At 36.6% G+C, this 18,413-nt stretch overlaps 1 protein-coding gene across 3 annotated transcripts; it reads right to left on the bottom strand.

The window, feature by feature from the left end:
* Positions 1–4,704: 4,704 nt before the first annotated feature.
* On the bottom strand, positions 4,705–18,283 carry LOC134535945 (WD repeat-containing protein 37). Of its 3 annotated transcripts, none has more exons than XM_063375360.1 (10): positions 18,157–18,283; positions 15,649–15,807; positions 13,889–13,959; positions 13,607–13,750; positions 12,435–12,620; positions 9,842–10,014; positions 8,254–8,488; positions 7,654–7,792; positions 6,714–6,960; positions 4,705–6,345 (listed from the first exon to the last, which is right to left on the bottom strand). In XM_063375360.1, the coding sequence occupies exons 2-10, from the start codon at positions 15,801–15,803 to the stop codon at positions 6,217–6,219; spliced, it is 1,479 nt and encodes a 492-aa protein (XP_063231430.1). In that variant the 5' UTR covers positions 15,804–15,807; positions 18,157–18,283; the 3' UTR covers positions 4,705–6,216. The 3 variants fall into 3 exon arrangements, with proteins under 3 accessions (XP_063231430.1, XP_063231429.1, XP_063231431.1); XM_063375359.1 differs by having other exon boundaries at positions 8,254–8,491; positions 18,157–18,282; XM_063375361.1 differs by having other exon boundaries at positions 8,254–8,491; positions 13,607–13,729; positions 18,157–18,282.
* Positions 18,284–18,413: the final 130 nt, after the last annotated feature.

Here is an 18,413-nt window from a genome sequence, read left to right as displayed (position 1 = left end):
CTTTTCGCAACTTGCCGCAATTTCCTCCCTCGTCGCGCTTCCGCAGCCCCCCCCCCCCCCCTCAAAACACGGCCACGGGGTTCGCCCGCCAGTAGTTTCTGTCCGGGAGTACCAACTCCTTCGGTCGGACTCCCCGCGGTCATGTTCGGCGCATTAGCTTCGCCGCTGTTCCGTCTTGTCGGGAAGTTACATACTCTCTCTCTCTCTCTCTCTCTCTCTCCGGTGGTCAACTTTGCCGCTTCTCTCTCCCGCCTCCAACTCATGTCTGTTTGTTTTCAACAGTTAACTGTCCATGTATACATGTGTGTGTGTGTGTACCATCTTAGCTCTCGGTATACGGCATTTGGTGGGAAGAACTTCCGTGAACGCGACGGAAGTAAAGGAACGGAAATGTGTAAAAAAAAAAAAACATGGTGCTGCCATCTTTGGCCAATGGCGCGAACTAAAAGTTCACAAAGCCAAAGGGGAAAATCCATAGTGTTAACTGTTCGATGAATGTTAACAGGATGGGCAGTACTTTAATAAAAATTCCTGTCGAAAATCAAGTTCGAAGCCGGGGTTAGTACTTTTTTATCCCCAAGTATTTTTCGCTTCTATTGGAGCCGTTTTAGTATACGCCGAAGCTCTTCCGGCAGTAAATTCTAGCGGAGGGTGCAGAAAATACGTGTGATTCGCGTACAAAAATGTAGTTGAAAACACAATTTGCGTATATTTATCACGCTCGGCAATATTTTAAAGAATTTTACGTTAAGCTTCATGTTCGAGTTTCGTATTAAGTGTATTCGCAACATTAGAACACATGAATTTGCTCGTTCACGTGGTTTGATGCTTCGTATCTCTGACGAGTACTATACTCGCTAGCATTTTTTCCTTCAATTTTTATTAATTACGTCTTGTATCACTTCGCGTTTCCCTTGAGGGAAGCAGAGTTCACAGCTTAGGCCTGGTTTATAAACTACGCAAGACGTAGAATGTTTGGCAACCACAGTTTTGAAGTGGCGGTTTATAAACTACGCAAGTGTACCTTCTTGCGTTTTGACGGCCATATTTGAAGAAAAGTGTTCCGAAGAATTTTAAAGAAGTAGACGTTATGTGTATAAAAACCTGCGATGTTCATTTTTATCATGGGTAGACATCATGTTTACACTTGTTAAACTTCCACACAGAGATAGAAAATAACACTTTTAAATCAAATTATCGACAACTTATTTTGTTTTCGTGATAAACACGAATTTTAGAAAAGAAGCCCGGGGGTAATATTTGTTTTCAACTGTTTTACAATTTAAAGTTACAGGGTTTGTGACGTCTTGCGAATAGCGTGTTTCGTAAACGACTAGGTTTTTTTTTTTTTGTTTTGTTTTTACGTGTTACGCTGTTGCGTTGTTGCGGTCTTTGCAAAGTTTATAAACCCAGAATTAGCTTATCCGCCCCCTGGCCAGCTCTGGGTGGATTCATTCGCCCCCAGTGGCGTAGTGAAGATTTGTGTGTGGGGGGTGTTAAGAATCATGCCCCTCCCCGTATTAAAGCGGGGGGGGGGGGGGGGGTCCGGGGGTCCTCCCCCGGGAAAATGTGGAGTTTAAGGTGTATAATAGTGTTATTTTAGCAGTTTTCGGTTCTTAAATTTAAATATTGTAATGGTAAAAAATTTATTAATTTTAATATGAAATTTGTTTGATTGATGAATAATAAATTAATTAAAGAGTTGGTGCTAAGGAAGAAGTTTGAACCCCTAACCACCCCCCCTGGCTTCGCCCCTGTTCGCCCCGCCATGCTATCATCCGTACGTCCTGTCCATTTATGCATGCATGCTTTCGTCCAATAAACTCCCGTAAAATTTTCAGTTTGTAAATATATTCCTTCATTTACTATTAATTTCTCAGTTTATCTTACAAATCATCAATCTCCAATTATTATATTTATTTTTTTCGTTCCGTTAATCCTTCCTCAAGAAACGCATGCATAAAATCCATTAAATTCGTTAATCGATAAATTCATCATCCATTCTCCATCCTAACAGTTTTTGAAGTTTTGATAAAAATCTGAGTTGTATTTATAATGAAATAATCCATAAATTTGGCTTCGTCCTTACGCACCTGCTCAATCAAATGATGCAATCCTAGAAATTATTTTCTTTTTGAATTGACTTTAAGAACCCTTTTCTTTTTTTACGTTCACATACTGCGAGAGCCAGCAGAATATTATCATCGTCGGAATCATCACTCGAATCCCATGGTATGGTTCTCTCCAATGTCGCGAACTAGACTATCCTGTGTAGCCAGCTGGCATAGCATAGCATAGCTTTCCGTGTGACTGTGACTTTACTCGCCAAAGGGAAAACGAGATATGATTCTTGATAAGGTCCACATCCTGTAGAAGAACGTATAGAATAGTGATGTGTCGTTCGTGAACGATTCGTTAACAATGAACGAATCTTTTGAGGGAACGAAATCATGTGAATCGTCCGCGATGTAACGAGTCGGATCTTTCGAGAGTCGACTCCTTGAAAGCTTAACACTAGTCAGAAGAACGAAACGCCGAAATAACGAGACGAGAACCGTTCACGCGGCCATTCTGATTCGTTCCTTGGATTCGTTCGTGAAATGAATCATGACGTCGGGCGTGAAGAGTAATCGGTAATCTCTGCGTGAGCGTGTGTATACGCAAGAGCAAACGATACTTGGATAAAGTAAAATAGGGTAACGTGAAAAGTATCTACACCTGACAATTTCAACGGTTAAGTAGTAGTTTAAAATTTATTTTTTTACATACACAAATGCAAACTTTGGAAATAAAAAAACTAAAAAAAACATGCGAAATAAAAATAATAGGAAATGTAACAACATAAAAATGCATTCACATTGCTCGTACTAGCTTTTTAGAGCGGTCCTAAAACCAGGTTGTTTAGATGTTGTTTTTATCTTTATTAAATTATATCATATTAAGAAAAATAATATGAAAAAAAGTTTATTTAACATTGGTTTTTATTTCCGACAAAATTATATTAAAATTGTCATCAGCTGTCGAACTTATATGAATACTATTAAAGTAATTTTGCACACACTCGTTAGTATGTCATTATCTCATTTAAAGGTGCCTGATATGTATAACTCAGTGTATCCAGCTCCTGGTCGGTGAATTAAAGGTACAAATTTTGATTTTCGGCCGAATTGGGAATTTTCCACTTTAAAAAATTTTTGCACCCAGGACCAGGATAGGAGGTTGCGATTTCCTTTCACGGGAAACAATGGAAAACCATAGCACAATCAACCTGCCACAAGCATTACTTGGGGCAATCATACTTGGACACGTTATAAAGGAATCATCATGAACGCGAGGTTTTAATACCTAGGGGGTTTTTCATACCTAAAGTTTTTTTAATACAAGGTTTTTTCATACCAAGGGGTTTTAACATACCTATTCTTTTTTTTCATAAAGGGGGAAATTAACTATGTTTTTTTTTATACCTAGAGGATGTTTCATGCCAAGATATTTTTAAAAAAGAAAGGGGGTGTTCATCTCTAGAGTTTTTTAAACCTGTGGGGTTTTCATATCTAGGGTCAGAGTTCACACCTACATTTTTTTCATACTTAGGGGGATTTCACACACAGGATTTTTTTTTCTTATCTACTGTTTTTTTTCACACATGAGGGGGGAGGGGGGTATTCACCTAGGGTTTTATTTCACACCTGAGGGATTTGACACCTAGGATTTTATTGGGGTTTGTGTGTCAAACCTACGTAGATGTTTTATACCTAGGGAAGGATGGTAGATCATACCTATGTTTTTTACATGAATTCGATTAACGTCTAATGTTTTTTACAGGAGGTTATGATAGAATCTTGGCAACACAAAAATAGGATACTTTTAAATGTCTACTACAGCCAAACTAAACATTCGAGGCTAGTAATTATACCTTTGTAAAGCCCACTCTGACGGCAACAGGAAAAGCTGGTGCCAATGCTCCCCCCAGTGTCCAATGACGTAACTACGCAGCAGCGATAGCCAAAATTCATAGTAAACACAGCTAGCATTCAGTCGCAAGAAATCTAGCAATGAAAGTACTTGGTCGATTTGCTCCAAACAACTTTTATTCTTTCCTTTAGTGTGTAAACAAAATTTTGAAGGGAAAAAAAACCTCTTCAATATTTCATGCACAATATTTTTTTTATGTAAGCAGCAAGGAATAATGCCCAAAACAATAGAGAAAAAAAATCAAAGAAACGAGTGACACTCATTTCCAACCAGCTATCTATACTTACAGATGCAGAGAGATGGCAGCTCTATTGATTAAGAAAGAAGCCCAGAAAAATGCAACAGAATCGGCCCAGGTAGAACAAAGAGGAGAGCGAGCAACTACAAAATACGAGACCTCAAGCGCTGAAGCCGCCAACATTGGCCCAAATCAACAATAATGCATAGAATATAAAATCAATGGATATGGACAAACCAGAGGAATCACAAAATTACATCATCGCACCCGATCTTCATATTTTTTAAATTTTATCCATCGAATTCGCTCCAACTTTTTCATATCTGGCATGAGTGCCATAGCTAAGTTTTTTTATACATTTCGCCTTCATCTTATTTCTTTAAGGTAAAATTTTCATATGTTAACACTAATGTCATCTTCACACAACACTGTAAGCAGTTCTGCTAAGCAATAATGTTTTGCTACAATGAAAATAAAAAATAAAACAACCCTTATTTCATACAATAAACTTATATTTACAACAATAAATGGCACACGTTTATAACAAACTGTAGTTTTAAACAAAACAGGAACTGTACAAGTAGTAAAATTTTATATATATATTACTATTTGACATTTAAAAATAAATGATACATAATCATGTTTGTAACACAAATATTTCATGTCACTTGCCCTACATAGAACAATATATTGTGTTCTTAAAAGGTACAAATTGACATGTGTTTAATTAGGTAAGTTTGAAGTACAAGTTATATTTAAGAGGTTGGTCTGCAATTTATGCTTGTCGTAAATAATAGATTGTAAGCATATTGACAATCTAGTAAGCATATTGCAAAATTCACGTGATGTTCCAGCAAACAGCTGTAACATAATCAAGAAACTACCAAAATACTACGTACAAGTTTTACATTAAGTTTGTGACAAAACAACAGTAACTAGGCTAATGCCAAGAATTATCTGGTAGGCCAACATTTAAGGTGAAACACATCAAACACACATTATAACTTTATAACCTATTTGTACAATAATTACATTTGTACATTATGAAAGGAATATATGTACATACAATACACACACATAAATGAAATAAGAAATTTAAGTGTACGTAACAGTTGTTTTGTATTTACTTTTCACTATCACCAATACCTAGAGACAATTTTATGGTTTAATTTTTAGGCCGATTTCATTTTTAACAAAGGGGATTTTGGTGATATTATTTTTATTTTTTATAACCTCTGTTTATTCATTAAGACAGAAAATTTTTTAATAAATATGACTCTTACTTATTCACTGATACTTACTTCACCAAAACAGTGTCATTTTGACCGATACATGATGCACAATGTAATAATTTGTAAGAAACATATCTCACTCCTGGAAAAAATAAAAATAAACCAGCAGTGTATGTGCATTTGAAATAGTACCAATGTTGTAATGTAAAATTTATTTATATTTTGCCAATGTCATTATGTAAAAATTAGTTATATATAAGTTTAAATATAAAAAAAACATTTTTTCCAATCTATTTAGTACATACATTTTGGTATTAAGTCCATGCTAAATAATTTTCATTCAGTGAATTTAATATATTACAAGATTATGTTTTTGGAATCTGAGTGTCATTTTGATTCAATATGCTGATTAATTTGAAAGTTTCATGATTTTTTTTGTTTCATTTTGTGCTTTCAGGTGTATTAACTGCGTTACATGCTTTTCAGTGTTATTTCGGCTTTATCACAATTCAACAAATATTTATTTACGTATCATACTGATCATTCAATAATGATAAGCCTCAAAAACTTCCATTTATGTGCAACTGCATGCATTAGCAGATAAATAAAAAAAGAAACTAAAAGCACTTTTTTTTTAAAAACAACAATGGACTTTCAAACACTAATTACATCAGTCTGACAAAAAAACGTAAGCTAACGTTAGAGGAATATTCTGTATGTATAAACATTCAACACGCGTACAGATTTTTACATAGTGCATGATAAACGCACACTTTACAAGTCTTTGAAAGATTGCACGGACCAGCCAAGGATAAGCCGATCGAACCCACACGAGAAGAAGTTGCAGGAAAGACTGGAGCTGTCCTCCGCCCATGCGACAGAGGAAACCATTCGGCGATGCCCCTGAATAAAAAAAAAAAAAAATCATGAAAACAGCTTCAGCACACTCCGAATTCAGAGAATACTCATTATTTCGATGTGCAGGCATCTGAAATTGAATAGAACACAATAAATGTGGTTTCATAGTGGTATTTCTATGATACCACTTTATAAATATGTTACTATTTGCAATGTTCCAGTGTTATTGCCGAAATACCGCGCGTGAGTAAGCCTTGTGCTGCTATCTGGTGATCCTAACAAGAACAAGCAACATTGGCTGCTTTAATTTTTCCTTAAAAAGTTACACAATAGATTCTAATTTATTTTTAATATATTTCTCTGTGCCTCAAAGGGTTAAGTTTTGCGATGCTGGAACAGGCAGGGCCACGCACCTGGCGACTGGTCCTGGGCAGGCGCGCTATCCTCTGGCCGCCGAGGTCGAACAGCCTCACTTGGCGGTTGTCGTGCGGGATGGCGACGACGCCGCCCGGCGACACCGCCAGCCGGTTGGCCGCCGAGTCGGAGCGGATGGTGGCGAGCGGGGAGCGCATGTTGCGCAGGTCCCACACCTTGACGCTGCGGTCGTCCGAGCCGGACACCACCTTGTCCTCCCGCGTGAACACGGCACACGTCACCGTGCTGTCGGGGCGGGAGAGAAACGAGTTCACTTGCAGACTTCAAACTGCTCGGCGTCCGATTAGTGCCAAGGTGCCTTCACAGGGCAATTAAAATTTCACATATCTTTAAACACAGTGTACTACAGAACTACTAATCTAAACTAATCAAAATTCCTAAATGTTTGAACGACTACATCTTTAATAGCAGTGTTTAAGACTTAAAAACACCATTAAATGAAATATTGTGTACAAGTTTTTGTTAAAATATGACAAAATCAACATAAAAAAATGTTGAACGAAAGAATTTTCCTACCCATTAATAAGCAAAATTCAAATTTGATTCCAACACAAGACTGATACTTGCACAGACTAAAAAAATACAACATACAGGACCAGATAATCTTAAGTTGAAACTCACACCCCACTTTTGTTACATCAAAAAAGTGGTGTAACACAGCACCGATTATTTAATTCACTATATATTGTCTCATTAACATAATATATTAATAGTTTCAATAAATGCTCATAATGCATGAAGGTTATATCAATGTTAATAGTAATCCTATAATTATTCAGCATTGATTTGTATTTTTCGCATTAGAGTGCCATTATAAGATGAAATTCAATTTTGAAGTAGCCAAAAACAGCATAAAAAAAAGAAGGCTTTTATTCAGACCAATAAGGTCCCCAGCTGTAACTGGAATAAGCAACTTACTCCGTGTGCCCTTGGAACACGGATACAGAGTGGATTGGCTCTCGAAAGTCCCACAGCCTAAACGTAGTGTCCCGCGAGGAAGTCACCACGAGACGCTGCAAGGGATGGGACGATATGTGGGTTAGTTCGTGATCATGACCTAGAAACAAACAGAAGCAGGGTTGAGACAGAATGACAGGATAAAATTTTCCTGTTTTTTTACAGGTTTTCTTAACAAGAAAACAAAGAACTTCCGAACATTTAAAAGGTTGCCTACGAATTTAGCTAACATTACATTTCAGATTAAAATTTATAAGTAATGTCATTGTTTTCCTTAATTTTTTAATTTATCACTAAGACTTTTGACAACTTTCCAATTCCCTGAGGTCTATTAAAAATCTTCAATAAACCATTTTAAGTTTTATTCAAAGTCAGGTGTGCCATCTTTAGGCTCCTATTCTAATTTTTTGTTGAATATGGCTCTCCAATTCCTTCAATAGTGACATTGGTAAATGCAACATGATTCAAGGGGGTTGGAAACAGGGAATCGACAAGGGAGCGGGAGAGCAAGATGAAGACGGCTCGGCTCAGAGAGCTGGAAGAGGTGAGCCGTGAACGCACCGCTGAGCGACTGCACCAGCTCGCCCGTCTCGGCGTCGTGCAGCCCCGCCGTGCGGTCCCAGGAGGCCGTGATGGCCTGGTCGCCCCCCGGCAGCCAGTCCGCGGCCATGACGACCGCCGCGTGGCCCTTCAGCTCGCAGACCGGGGTGCGCAGGGAGGGGGCGCCCCCCTCCGGCCCGCTGTCCACCTCCTCCCCCTTCTCGCCGGCGTCCAGCTCCTCCTCCGACGAGTGGCCCTTCTGCGCCGACATCACAGCCCAGTCCTTAGCTCTGCGCACAACATCTAAGAGCACTGGAACACCACGCCAAGCGTGACCTTTGAATATATATACTGTATAGAAGTCTACATTTTTCAGGGGCGTACGATGAGCAGCTCGGGAACGTCACCGCTGCAGTGCGCTGCCATAACGTCCTGTATCGTCTTAGGTTGTTATTTACACGTTAGAGCGCAGCAGTCGCCCGCTGTCAATCCCCCGCAACCCCTCACCCATCATTCCCTGCAGCTCAAGGTAGTTCAACGGGAGGGGGAAGGGGTGTTTGAAGGAGTTCGACACTTGTCCGCTAGGGACCACCACAAGTCGATGCCCTAGAGATGGTGGCGATTGCGGCGGTGAATTAACCAACTACCTCAAAACCGAATTAGAAATTTTAACCTGGGCTCGCGACTTCTATACAGTATATATATTCAAAGGCGTGACACTGGCTAACACACCAAATGCCTCACAACCTTTATACGGTAAGCACCAAACCGAAGCTTGGGAAGCTTCTCTAAGATATAACTAGGACTTTGCGAATCATCCAAATTTTTGAATATGAATAATAAACTACATATTCATGTTCGATTTAACCTCCAATACTAACACTATTCGAAATGACAAATATTCGTTCCCTCACAAATATTCGACAAGGCATACCTCATGAGTTTATCGTAAACCAATGTTTATCATTGAGGTTAAGTCATTTGTGTAATATAAATATGTACCCTTTTTTTAATGTTTTATTGGGAAATCATTTTCAAAAACATGAATGATAAGCAACATTTTAAACATGCAACAAGTATTCAAAGTTTTTTTCACTACTGTCTCCCTAACAGTAACGGAAAAATTACGAGAAGATTTGGAAAAAAAAAGTCATATTTGTCTAAAACGGATACATTCAGAACAATCAAAATAAATTAAGCATTTATAGTTTAAAATTGAGTCCATAAGAGTTGCACAATAAATCAATATGAATTCATTTTTCTGATCCATGCACTTTGGTACAATTTTTTTGACAGGAAATAATGACATTCCTTAAATTTTATACATTAAAAGATTTCATTTTTTTATTTTTATAATTTGAAATAAGTTTTATTTAAATGCTACTTAATTCCATGATATAACTTGCATTTCAGTGCTACATGGTGCATTAACCCGCATTTCGGTGTTATGTGGTGTTTTGACATGGTTTTAGGTGTTATTTTGATTTTATCGCAATTCACCATGTATAATCTTGTCCCTGGTAATGGTGTATCAGGTCGGCACGGATAATTCAGAAGCCGGGTTATTCGCGACCACTGTGATGGCAAGGAAACGGCGAGAGGGACCCACCTGCTGGTCCCAGGTGACCACGGCCTGCCACACGTGGGCCGTCTGGTCGCCGCTCGCCGTCAGCACCAGGTCCCGGCTGGGGTGGAACCGGATCGAGTTCACCGACCCGCCGTGGCCTTGGTACCGCAGCAGGCAGCGCCCGCTCTCGATGCTCCAAATGCACGCCGTGTGGTCTGCGAACCAATCAACATTTATTATTTTTTGTTTGAACTAGGTTTTTTTTTTACCACATCAAATATTTTGGTTCTCGGCATGTTCAAATGAAAGCCACACAAAACATCCCGCTTTCTTGTCACTCATGTTGAACCAGAAAAGTTATAACATCAAAGAACTTAAAGACCAGCAAATCTGCACATCTGACTGGGACTTCGCCACAGAAAAGGTATTTCCCCACAGGAGGAAGATTCTCCATAGAACGGGTGTTTCCCAAGGGGATTTAGAGTACAGTCAAGGATTTACCACCAAATAGGATTTTTTTTTCTAATAATAAATTTATTATTTTTTTTTTACACTTTTGGCTACAATTTACTAATTAATTTAATTTGAGGAGTAGATGTGTTTAATTTACAACTTATTAAGATAATTTAACTGATAAGATGTTGATTAGTATAAAAAAATTATTTGTTCCTGTGAATCACAAGAAACCTTGAGCACACTATTGTTGTTATTAGAGTGGAATTAGACCTTTCATTAAAATGTATTAAAATATTATATTTAAAAATACATTAAAAAAACATTTGGTTTCTTAAAAAAAAAAAAAACACTTTTTTAAACCATTGTGGTTTAAATCTGCAAACCCTGCTGCAAACCGAGACAACCCCTCATTTCGCATTCCCACTTCCGTGCCGAACTTCCAGATGCTTGACAACACGCTGAGAACAGGACTGCAGCAACGCTCCTTCTTACAGAAAACAGTGCAACGGCAATACCAGTGAAACTCATGGCCCTAAAAAAATGAAGGTGAAGAAATATTAAGTAGTGCCTCACGTGACATCCTTGACGCTAATGGAAGAACTTACCAATGCATATAACATTGTCATGAGAAAATTAGGAAAATTCATTACATACCTACATATTTAGAGATATTCTTCCAAGTGTATTATTTTCTTTATCGTTGTCTAAACCTAACCTAATCATGAGAGATGGGCCAATCACATCATAAAAATACCATAAAATCTTCAGTATTCTGAACTGACATTCAAGGAAAAATATATTAGGAAAGGAAATTCAGGAATCCAAACACTAGCACCTCTGTCAATGACAAGGACTACATTATTTATCTCCACAGAAGCTATCAAATAAATTTTTGTGTCTGCCAGCACCTACAGTGCTCTCAGAATGTTGTTGAGCACTTCAGGGAACATTTTTGACAAAAAAAAGTTAAATCCTATACATGTGTTGTTACACACAAAATGTATTTTTTTAATATTAAAAATAAATATTTCATATGAATATGTGTTTTTATTGCTAAATTATTTTATTCCTGACTCTTGAAATCTGTATTGGGATATGAGCCATTCAAATTTGGATTCAAACAATTACTATTAAATATTTTTTTAGACACAAAAATAGTATTTTTCAGGAGATTTAAGTGCACGCAATGTACTAAGCTGCCAGAATAAATTATACCTAAAAGTTTTTCAAGACTCTGAAACAAACAACTTTTGTGTCTTGCTTTTTTTAACCGTGGTTCCACGCGGACTAATGTGTTTCGCTATGTAGAAGAAGCCACTTTGCTGAAATTTGCTGTACAAAGAAAAATGCCTGCCCCTAAGTAAGTCTTTCGCAAACACCACAGCTTAAAAAAAAATATCTAAATGCTAAAAGTTAGTGACCATAACTGCATACGCAATCTGAATCGCACCTGTGTTTCCGTACCATGTGCGTCTCTGCCTGAGGACGGGAGCAGATAGCAGTTCCCGAAACGTCGCTTGTTTCTGTTTTAGAAAACTGTTGTGTTTGTTTTGTCTTTTCGTTTGGTCGTGTTTTTATCTCGTTTTGACCGTTGTGCTCAATTTTTTGGGTTCAATATTTTTTGTGCTGTCATCATTTGTGGGGGTTTTTTCGTTTCTCTTTTTGTTTTTTGTTTTTTGGAAACTATTGTGTTTGTTTCATCTTTTCGTTTTGCTGTGTTTTTGTCTTGTTTCAACTGTTGTGTTGAATTTTTTGGGTTCGGAATTTTTGTGCTGTCATCATTTGTAGGGTTTTTTTCGTTCTGTTAGTCCATTTTTCTTTGTTTTTTCCTTGTTTGTTGACCATATTCCTGTTGTGGAATATTGTGTGGTGTTAAATCCTGACAACAGCAATTTTTGCTTAATTTGTGTTTTTGTCATTTGTGTTTTTTTGTAGTTTTCTTCTGCAGACATACATGTGCTAAGCAATGGCGTATGTCCAAAAGCCTACATCATCCAATCTGTAAAATATGCATAAATTACAAGATTGTCAATAAATTTTACAAACAATGAAATTATAATTTTTGTCCTACTATCAGGGTGAACACAAGCAAAAAAAAAATTCAAAAATTAACCGGGCCCCAGAGTTCTTCCCCCTTCCCCTGCCCCGTCCTATCGACATGTCGACGAGACGTGCTCACCGGCGGACGCAGTGCCGATGTACGGCTGGCCGGGACGGGCCACGCTGACCTCCCAGATGCCGTCCCGGTGGCCGGAGAACTCTCGCACCAGCGAGCAGCTCACCGTCGGACCCTTGAAGCTCGACACTATCTTGCTGGTCTGCGCTTTCAGCTTGTGAGCCGTCTTCACTTTCTGTGACGCGTTTGCTGCAACCGAGGATCCTTCATCAGGTACAGGGCCGGCGCGTCCACGTAGGCGAACTAGGCAACCGCCCAGGGCGCCAAGTATCTGGGGGCGGCGCAGCGCGACACACAACAGCTGATATAATATGTTTAACGATTATTGAAACTAGATGAAAATGGATTTTTGTAACAGTTTGGAATGTTTATATTGATATAAGTAATTATTTAAAGTCCACGGTGACCTATTTTTGATTTGTAATAAGTAAAAAAGTAAAAAAAAAAAACACAAGCCTGCTTACATTTGATTGCTGACAAAATCTTAGGCTTACGTGATGTATTGTGAGGCAAGGAAATTTTTTTTGGGGGTATCCGGTCGGGTTGGGGGAGGGGGGGGTGCAATTGAAGTTTTTCGTCTAGGGCGCCAATTTACCTTGCACCGGCCCTGATCAGGTATATTCATAAGATACACATTACTTCTCTAAACATCAATGACTACATACCCGTCCAATAATTCTAAGCCCCAAAAATATTGCTATAGCCATAAACATCAAATTAGACTGTTTATTCCACTCAAAAATTTTTCAAACTAATGTTGATTGTAAATATACTAAATACACATTCTGTAAGAAAAATTTCAATAGTTCAAGGATACCAATTCCTCAACTGGAAAGGAGATAAAACGCTAATATAGTTTTAGTTTTATGTACTAAGTATAACTAAATAAATAGATATAATATTTTTTAACTATCTTTTGAAAGAGTTTATTTCAGGATGTAAACATTTAACTCCACACGAAGATGACCAATGAATATTAAAAATTTGAGATATTTTAATTTACTCATATTAAGACCATTTTAAGGCACAAATAGGCCTACATTTGTCTATGGAGGGCTGTGAAATGGTTAATTTTATTTAAATAAGTCAGAATATATAGAATAGCAATCATGCTTAATGTTTATACTCTGAAAACATAACATTTTTTTGATGACTAAACTATTGCTTCCACTTACTTTTCACTTTGGGAAATCCCTTAGATGAAGTATTGTCAAAATCAGTAAAGTCATAGCTTTGCTTGTCCCCTAGGTTTGATTCTCGTTCCAAACGCTCGTTCAAGTTTTCGATTTTCTCTTGTACTGCACAAAAATCACAAAAAACTACAAGACTATTGATGTAAACTGTGTGCTAAGACTGTAAAGTACAAAAAATAACTTACATTCCAATTTGACAGTAAGTAACATAAAGCAAGTGACAATATTAATCCATGTATGGAAACAGACAAATTATTTACTTACAATTCACATTCTCCGAATACAATAACTCAAACTCCTTTTCAATTTGGGCAAAGAGATCTTGTAAACGTGACCTAAAATTTAAAAAAAAATCAAATTTTAATGGTGCAGTTATAAAAAAACACTTCAATATGTAAACAATGACTTAAGATTCTGCCTCAACAACCAAGTAAACTATTGCAATTTAATGTCACCATTTTTGCTTACTTAAATAAGTATTTTCTTTTATAGTTTGTTGCAAATTTTGTTGCCAGATGCACACTATGTTTTATATGCTATTTTAAGACAGGCAAGTAAGTTGTTTGAGTCACTCACTGAAAATTTGTTTTGCATTTTTCCACAACTGAGTAATGCACACAAAATTTCAAAATTCCTTGTCATAATGATCTATAATTTACAAAATAACAAAAATTCAAGGTGGCGTGTGGGGCTAAAGCACAAGTTGCAGGGGCCGGCCTGTGTACAAGTATCGGCCAAAACAAAGTAACCCTCACACATTATAATACCACAGAATCTTCAAAACTTATCTGAACCTGCTTGAGTTCAGCAACCCACCATCTATATCCCGTGATATTTTGAATAATTTATTTTTGTTAACATGTATTTATTTAATTACTACAAGTTATTTGGAGTACATACGTATTGAACATCTTATGTTAAAACACATACAACACAATTTGATTAAGCTCTAATAATTTGTGGCATGGTATTAGGTATTGCCTAAGCAATTTCACCTTCACACGAATCTTAATTCGCAACCGTATTTTTCAAAACGTCCGCTTTCATGACATGGGGGGAAAAAACCTCAAATCGTTCTCTTGGCCCATATGAGAGTTACGGACAGTTTTTTTTTTTTTTTAATTAGGTTCATTTGCTCCTAACTCTTACAATTAACTCCTAGGGAGCAAAAGGGACGATGAGTACATCAAACCTTATGATCTGCTTCAAGGTTAGCACATCATGGTTGTACCTAGAGTTTTGGCAGTCCTATCCCCAGAGCCAGATGCCAAACACTTGATTATTAAATAGCATGGCCAAGCCACAACATAGATTCATCACGATATTCACAAACGTCTCAAAAAAAAAATTTCACAAAAAAAAAATAATTACTAATACATAGTTTAAATGATAGATGCACATCTGCGGGAAACCAGAATAAAATGACTGAAAACCAAGAAAAGTAAGTCATAATATAGTTTCAATTTTGGACTGAAATAAATTTATTTAAGTTAGAATGAATTCTTAAGAAGTGAAAAAAAAATTATAACAGCACCAAAAACATAAAAAATTATGGAAATTAAGAATGTATATGTATATATCATATTGCCACTATATTAATAGCTATTCTTGAGTATTTGACAGCCTTTAGTCTGCATGATGTGACTTCTCTCAAATTTTATAGTTCTCTAAAGTAGTACCAATGGTCCAAGTATCCTCCTGCAACTGTTGTTGTCAAATGTGTTTGTAAACAACTCTGTGTGGTTGTCAAGGTTCGTAAACAAACATAATGTTATTGCTCTACAAGTTATATTTAGAAAAATGGGTGCCACTGGTACTAGTTTTGATAACTGTTTATTTTGAGACAAGTTATGTGGCACAGACTTTACCACAAACACTAAGTAACACCAAATTTGCACAGAATTAACTTGAACTATTCAAATTATGTATGCTACAACACTGTAAAATGCTTACTATACATCAATCTCAGATCTCAAAAAATGTACAATTCTTCACAAACACTTACATAGGACAAGTTACGTTACCTTATGGCGGGTGGTAAATTGTTTTCCATGTCAAGATCTGGCCTGAAATTTGAGCATTGGAGATTTTGAATTTCATCTATGTTGCTCTGAGCTCGAGGAATACTAATTTTTTTAGTTTTAGGCTTGGTAGTTAGATTCTGTAAATCCTGTGGCATTTCACTGTAAAACACAACAAAAAAAAAGTGACAAAAATTTAAAAACAATTTCTTTTCGATAAGCTCTGAGTTTTTTTTATTCCTATAAAAAAGTTGCACAATGTGTTTATAGAGACTGCAATACAGATAATTTGCACACACTTTACACTCAATAATATATTTCTCAAAACATTTTTGTCTAAAAAAATTAATAACAATGCTATGCAAATATATAATACTAACTTACTTAAACCCTAGAATTTCTTCATCACATAGTAAAATTTGATTCGTCGAAAGGCATTATTGGTTAAATAATCAGTAGCATAGTGCGTAGTTTAAATTTGAAGCCATCGTGGTTAGAGCAAGCCACAAGTATTGCATGAAGCACTGTTACAGCGCTTTGGTTGCTGAATATGCACAGTCTGTATTACCTTAGCTGCACGTACAACTCAGTTCTAAGTATTTGTTACCACAACCAAATTTAAAAAAAAATTACAATTCACTCATTAATATAAAGCAATAGAAAAAATGTATCACTGTTAATTTTTTTTAGAGATCTTCTTTAAATACAATAAAACAAAGTCACAATCCAAGTCTGTTCACTTACTTCTTTTACACTACACCATGGATTTTGATGTGGTTTTCACCATCATTTAGAGAATATCTTCTGAAAGTTTTAAATGTTAAGTTTGAAAATAGTAGAGAAAACTCGATGTTTTGTAACCAAGTCGTAAAAAGACACCTTTGGAGTGCTTAATGACTTACACTGACTTATACATGACTGATGTATTAAATTAATGTATACTACAGAATTGTAGGTCTTAAAAATGCCTACCGAAAAGTCCTTCATGGCATATGTCTATCTTATAAGGATAACTCACAGTAGCAATTTTTATCTTTCAAAATTGGTTCAAAAATAATTAGTTATATGGTAAGCTATTTTCACTGGCATTGTATTAGAGTATTTACCAGCATGTGGATAGCATATTATATGCAGACTTTTAGTTTAAAAAAGTGTAAGTACCTAGTGTGATTCTAATGTGAATTTATAACTTTGGGTAAAAAAAAATGTATAATTGCGGTGTGTCTTGAGTATGTGTGTAAATAACTCTCTTGTGTTGGTTTTTAATAAGTATGTTACGAATATGTATGAACTGTTTAGTTGAAATATCTGAGCAGTGCGTGAAAAGCACTATGAATGGCATGCAATGTGCCATGACAAAACTACAGCCATCGTTTGTGCTTTGAAAGTTGCACTTCAAAGCCCAGCATGTTACGTTCTTCAGCTCCCGCACGAATTTCTCGCTGACTGTAACATGCGTGCTAGTTTTTACAAAAGAAAAACAAATGGTAGCTTGCTGCCTTTTTTTCTATTCTGGAATAGGAAAGTAAAAAAAAAAATACAATAGCTGGGAAGGGATATACACGGCTGTCTTTTGATATAAGGAGGGGTCGTAAAGCAGTAGAGGTGAGAGGGAGAAAAGTAGGTGCAATAATGCCACCGCCTAACTTCCTCCTACAGTAATAAAGTAGCACAGAAAACAGACAAAAAGAGGACAGAGGGTTAACACCAGTACCCTATTTCTTACACACCAATAAGCTGAGACAGGGAACTTCTACTGTAGACAGATATATGGTGCGACTCACACATGAGGGCGACCTTTATGGAGAGAAAATTGTATTTTTATGACCCAAATTAAAGCTGCGACCCATATGCAGGGACGATTCTTCTGCGGGTAAATACAGTAATCCTTAATACGTAATTCATGTGAAATATTTAATATGTATAGATGACCTAAAGCAACCAACCTTTCATTTAATTTATAATTTGCCTAATATCACAGAAGCCACTCTTATGCATAATTACCTACAAGTGCTACAGAAGATGTTCAAGGTTGTCAAGATTGTCAAGGTTGAAGGATTGGGGCAAGCTAGAGGACCAGCTGCAGAGGGATAATTTTTTACAGAGAGGTACTCTTTTCTTTTTGCGGTCTGAGAGAGAGAGAAATGAACTTGAGGAGAAGGTGGTAGCTATCAACAGGCGAAAGGGGTGTGTGGGTATAAGAGATGATTCAGATATGTGAGTTTAAGGCGAAATCTGACATATTAAAATACAAATTGTTGGCTCCAGCAATAAAAAATATATTGAAAAATTTGTAGATTTCTCTTACTTGGGTCTCAATTATTTATCTGCCAGTTTATTTTAAAGTAAATTAAATATCAACCTATAAGTGTGTTTAAAGTGTATGTCTAAAATGTATTTTTATTTTAAATCGGTTTAAAATTTTAGTTCAGATCATTAAATTATTATAAGAATGCCAAATAACAAAATTCTTAATCAAATAGAATTTCCATAAATTAGAAGTGACATTACCTTCTCAAATAGCAAAATATGTAAAACTTATTTACCACAAGCACTCAAATTTTCGATTACAGTAACACCGCCCTTGTTGACGTTTATCATACACAGTGCTTCTACTTGCAGGGTCGCATAAATATTATGAACATTTTACCCAACTGTTAAAAAATGACATTTTGGTACTATACTCGATAACCAGTGAACTTTAAATCTCTTTACTCTATGAATCAGTGAATGGGTTCTTTGGCAGTAATTTTTTTTTGTCATTGTAC

Source organism: Bacillus rossius, chromosome 10, assembly GCF_032445375.1.
Source record: "Bacillus rossius redtenbacheri isolate Brsri chromosome 10, Brsri_v3, whole genome shotgun sequence".
Classification (NCBI taxonomy): Eukaryota; Metazoa; Arthropoda; class Insecta; order Phasmatodea; family Bacillidae; genus Bacillus; species Bacillus rossius.
The sequence above is the reverse complement of the archived record's forward strand: the minus strand, read 5'-3'. Positions and strand labels throughout refer to the sequence as shown.

What these genes read in the sequence shown, in the direction of transcription:
- LOC134535945 (XM_063375359.1), bottom strand. Translation starts at nt 15,803, where the DNA reads ATGCCACAGGATTTACAGAATCTAACTACCAAGCCTAAAACTAAAAAA. An exon ending in GTATTCGGAGAATGTGAATT is followed by an intron (nt 13,751 to 13,888) that starts GTAAGTAAATAA and finishes ATAGTCTTGTAG; the next exon opens with TTTTTTGTGATTTTTGTGCA. An exon ending in TGCCCAGGACCAGTCGCCAG is followed by an intron (nt 6,346 to 6,713) that starts GTGCGTGGCCCT and finishes TTTTTTATTCAG; the next exon opens with GGGCATCGCCGAATGGTTTC.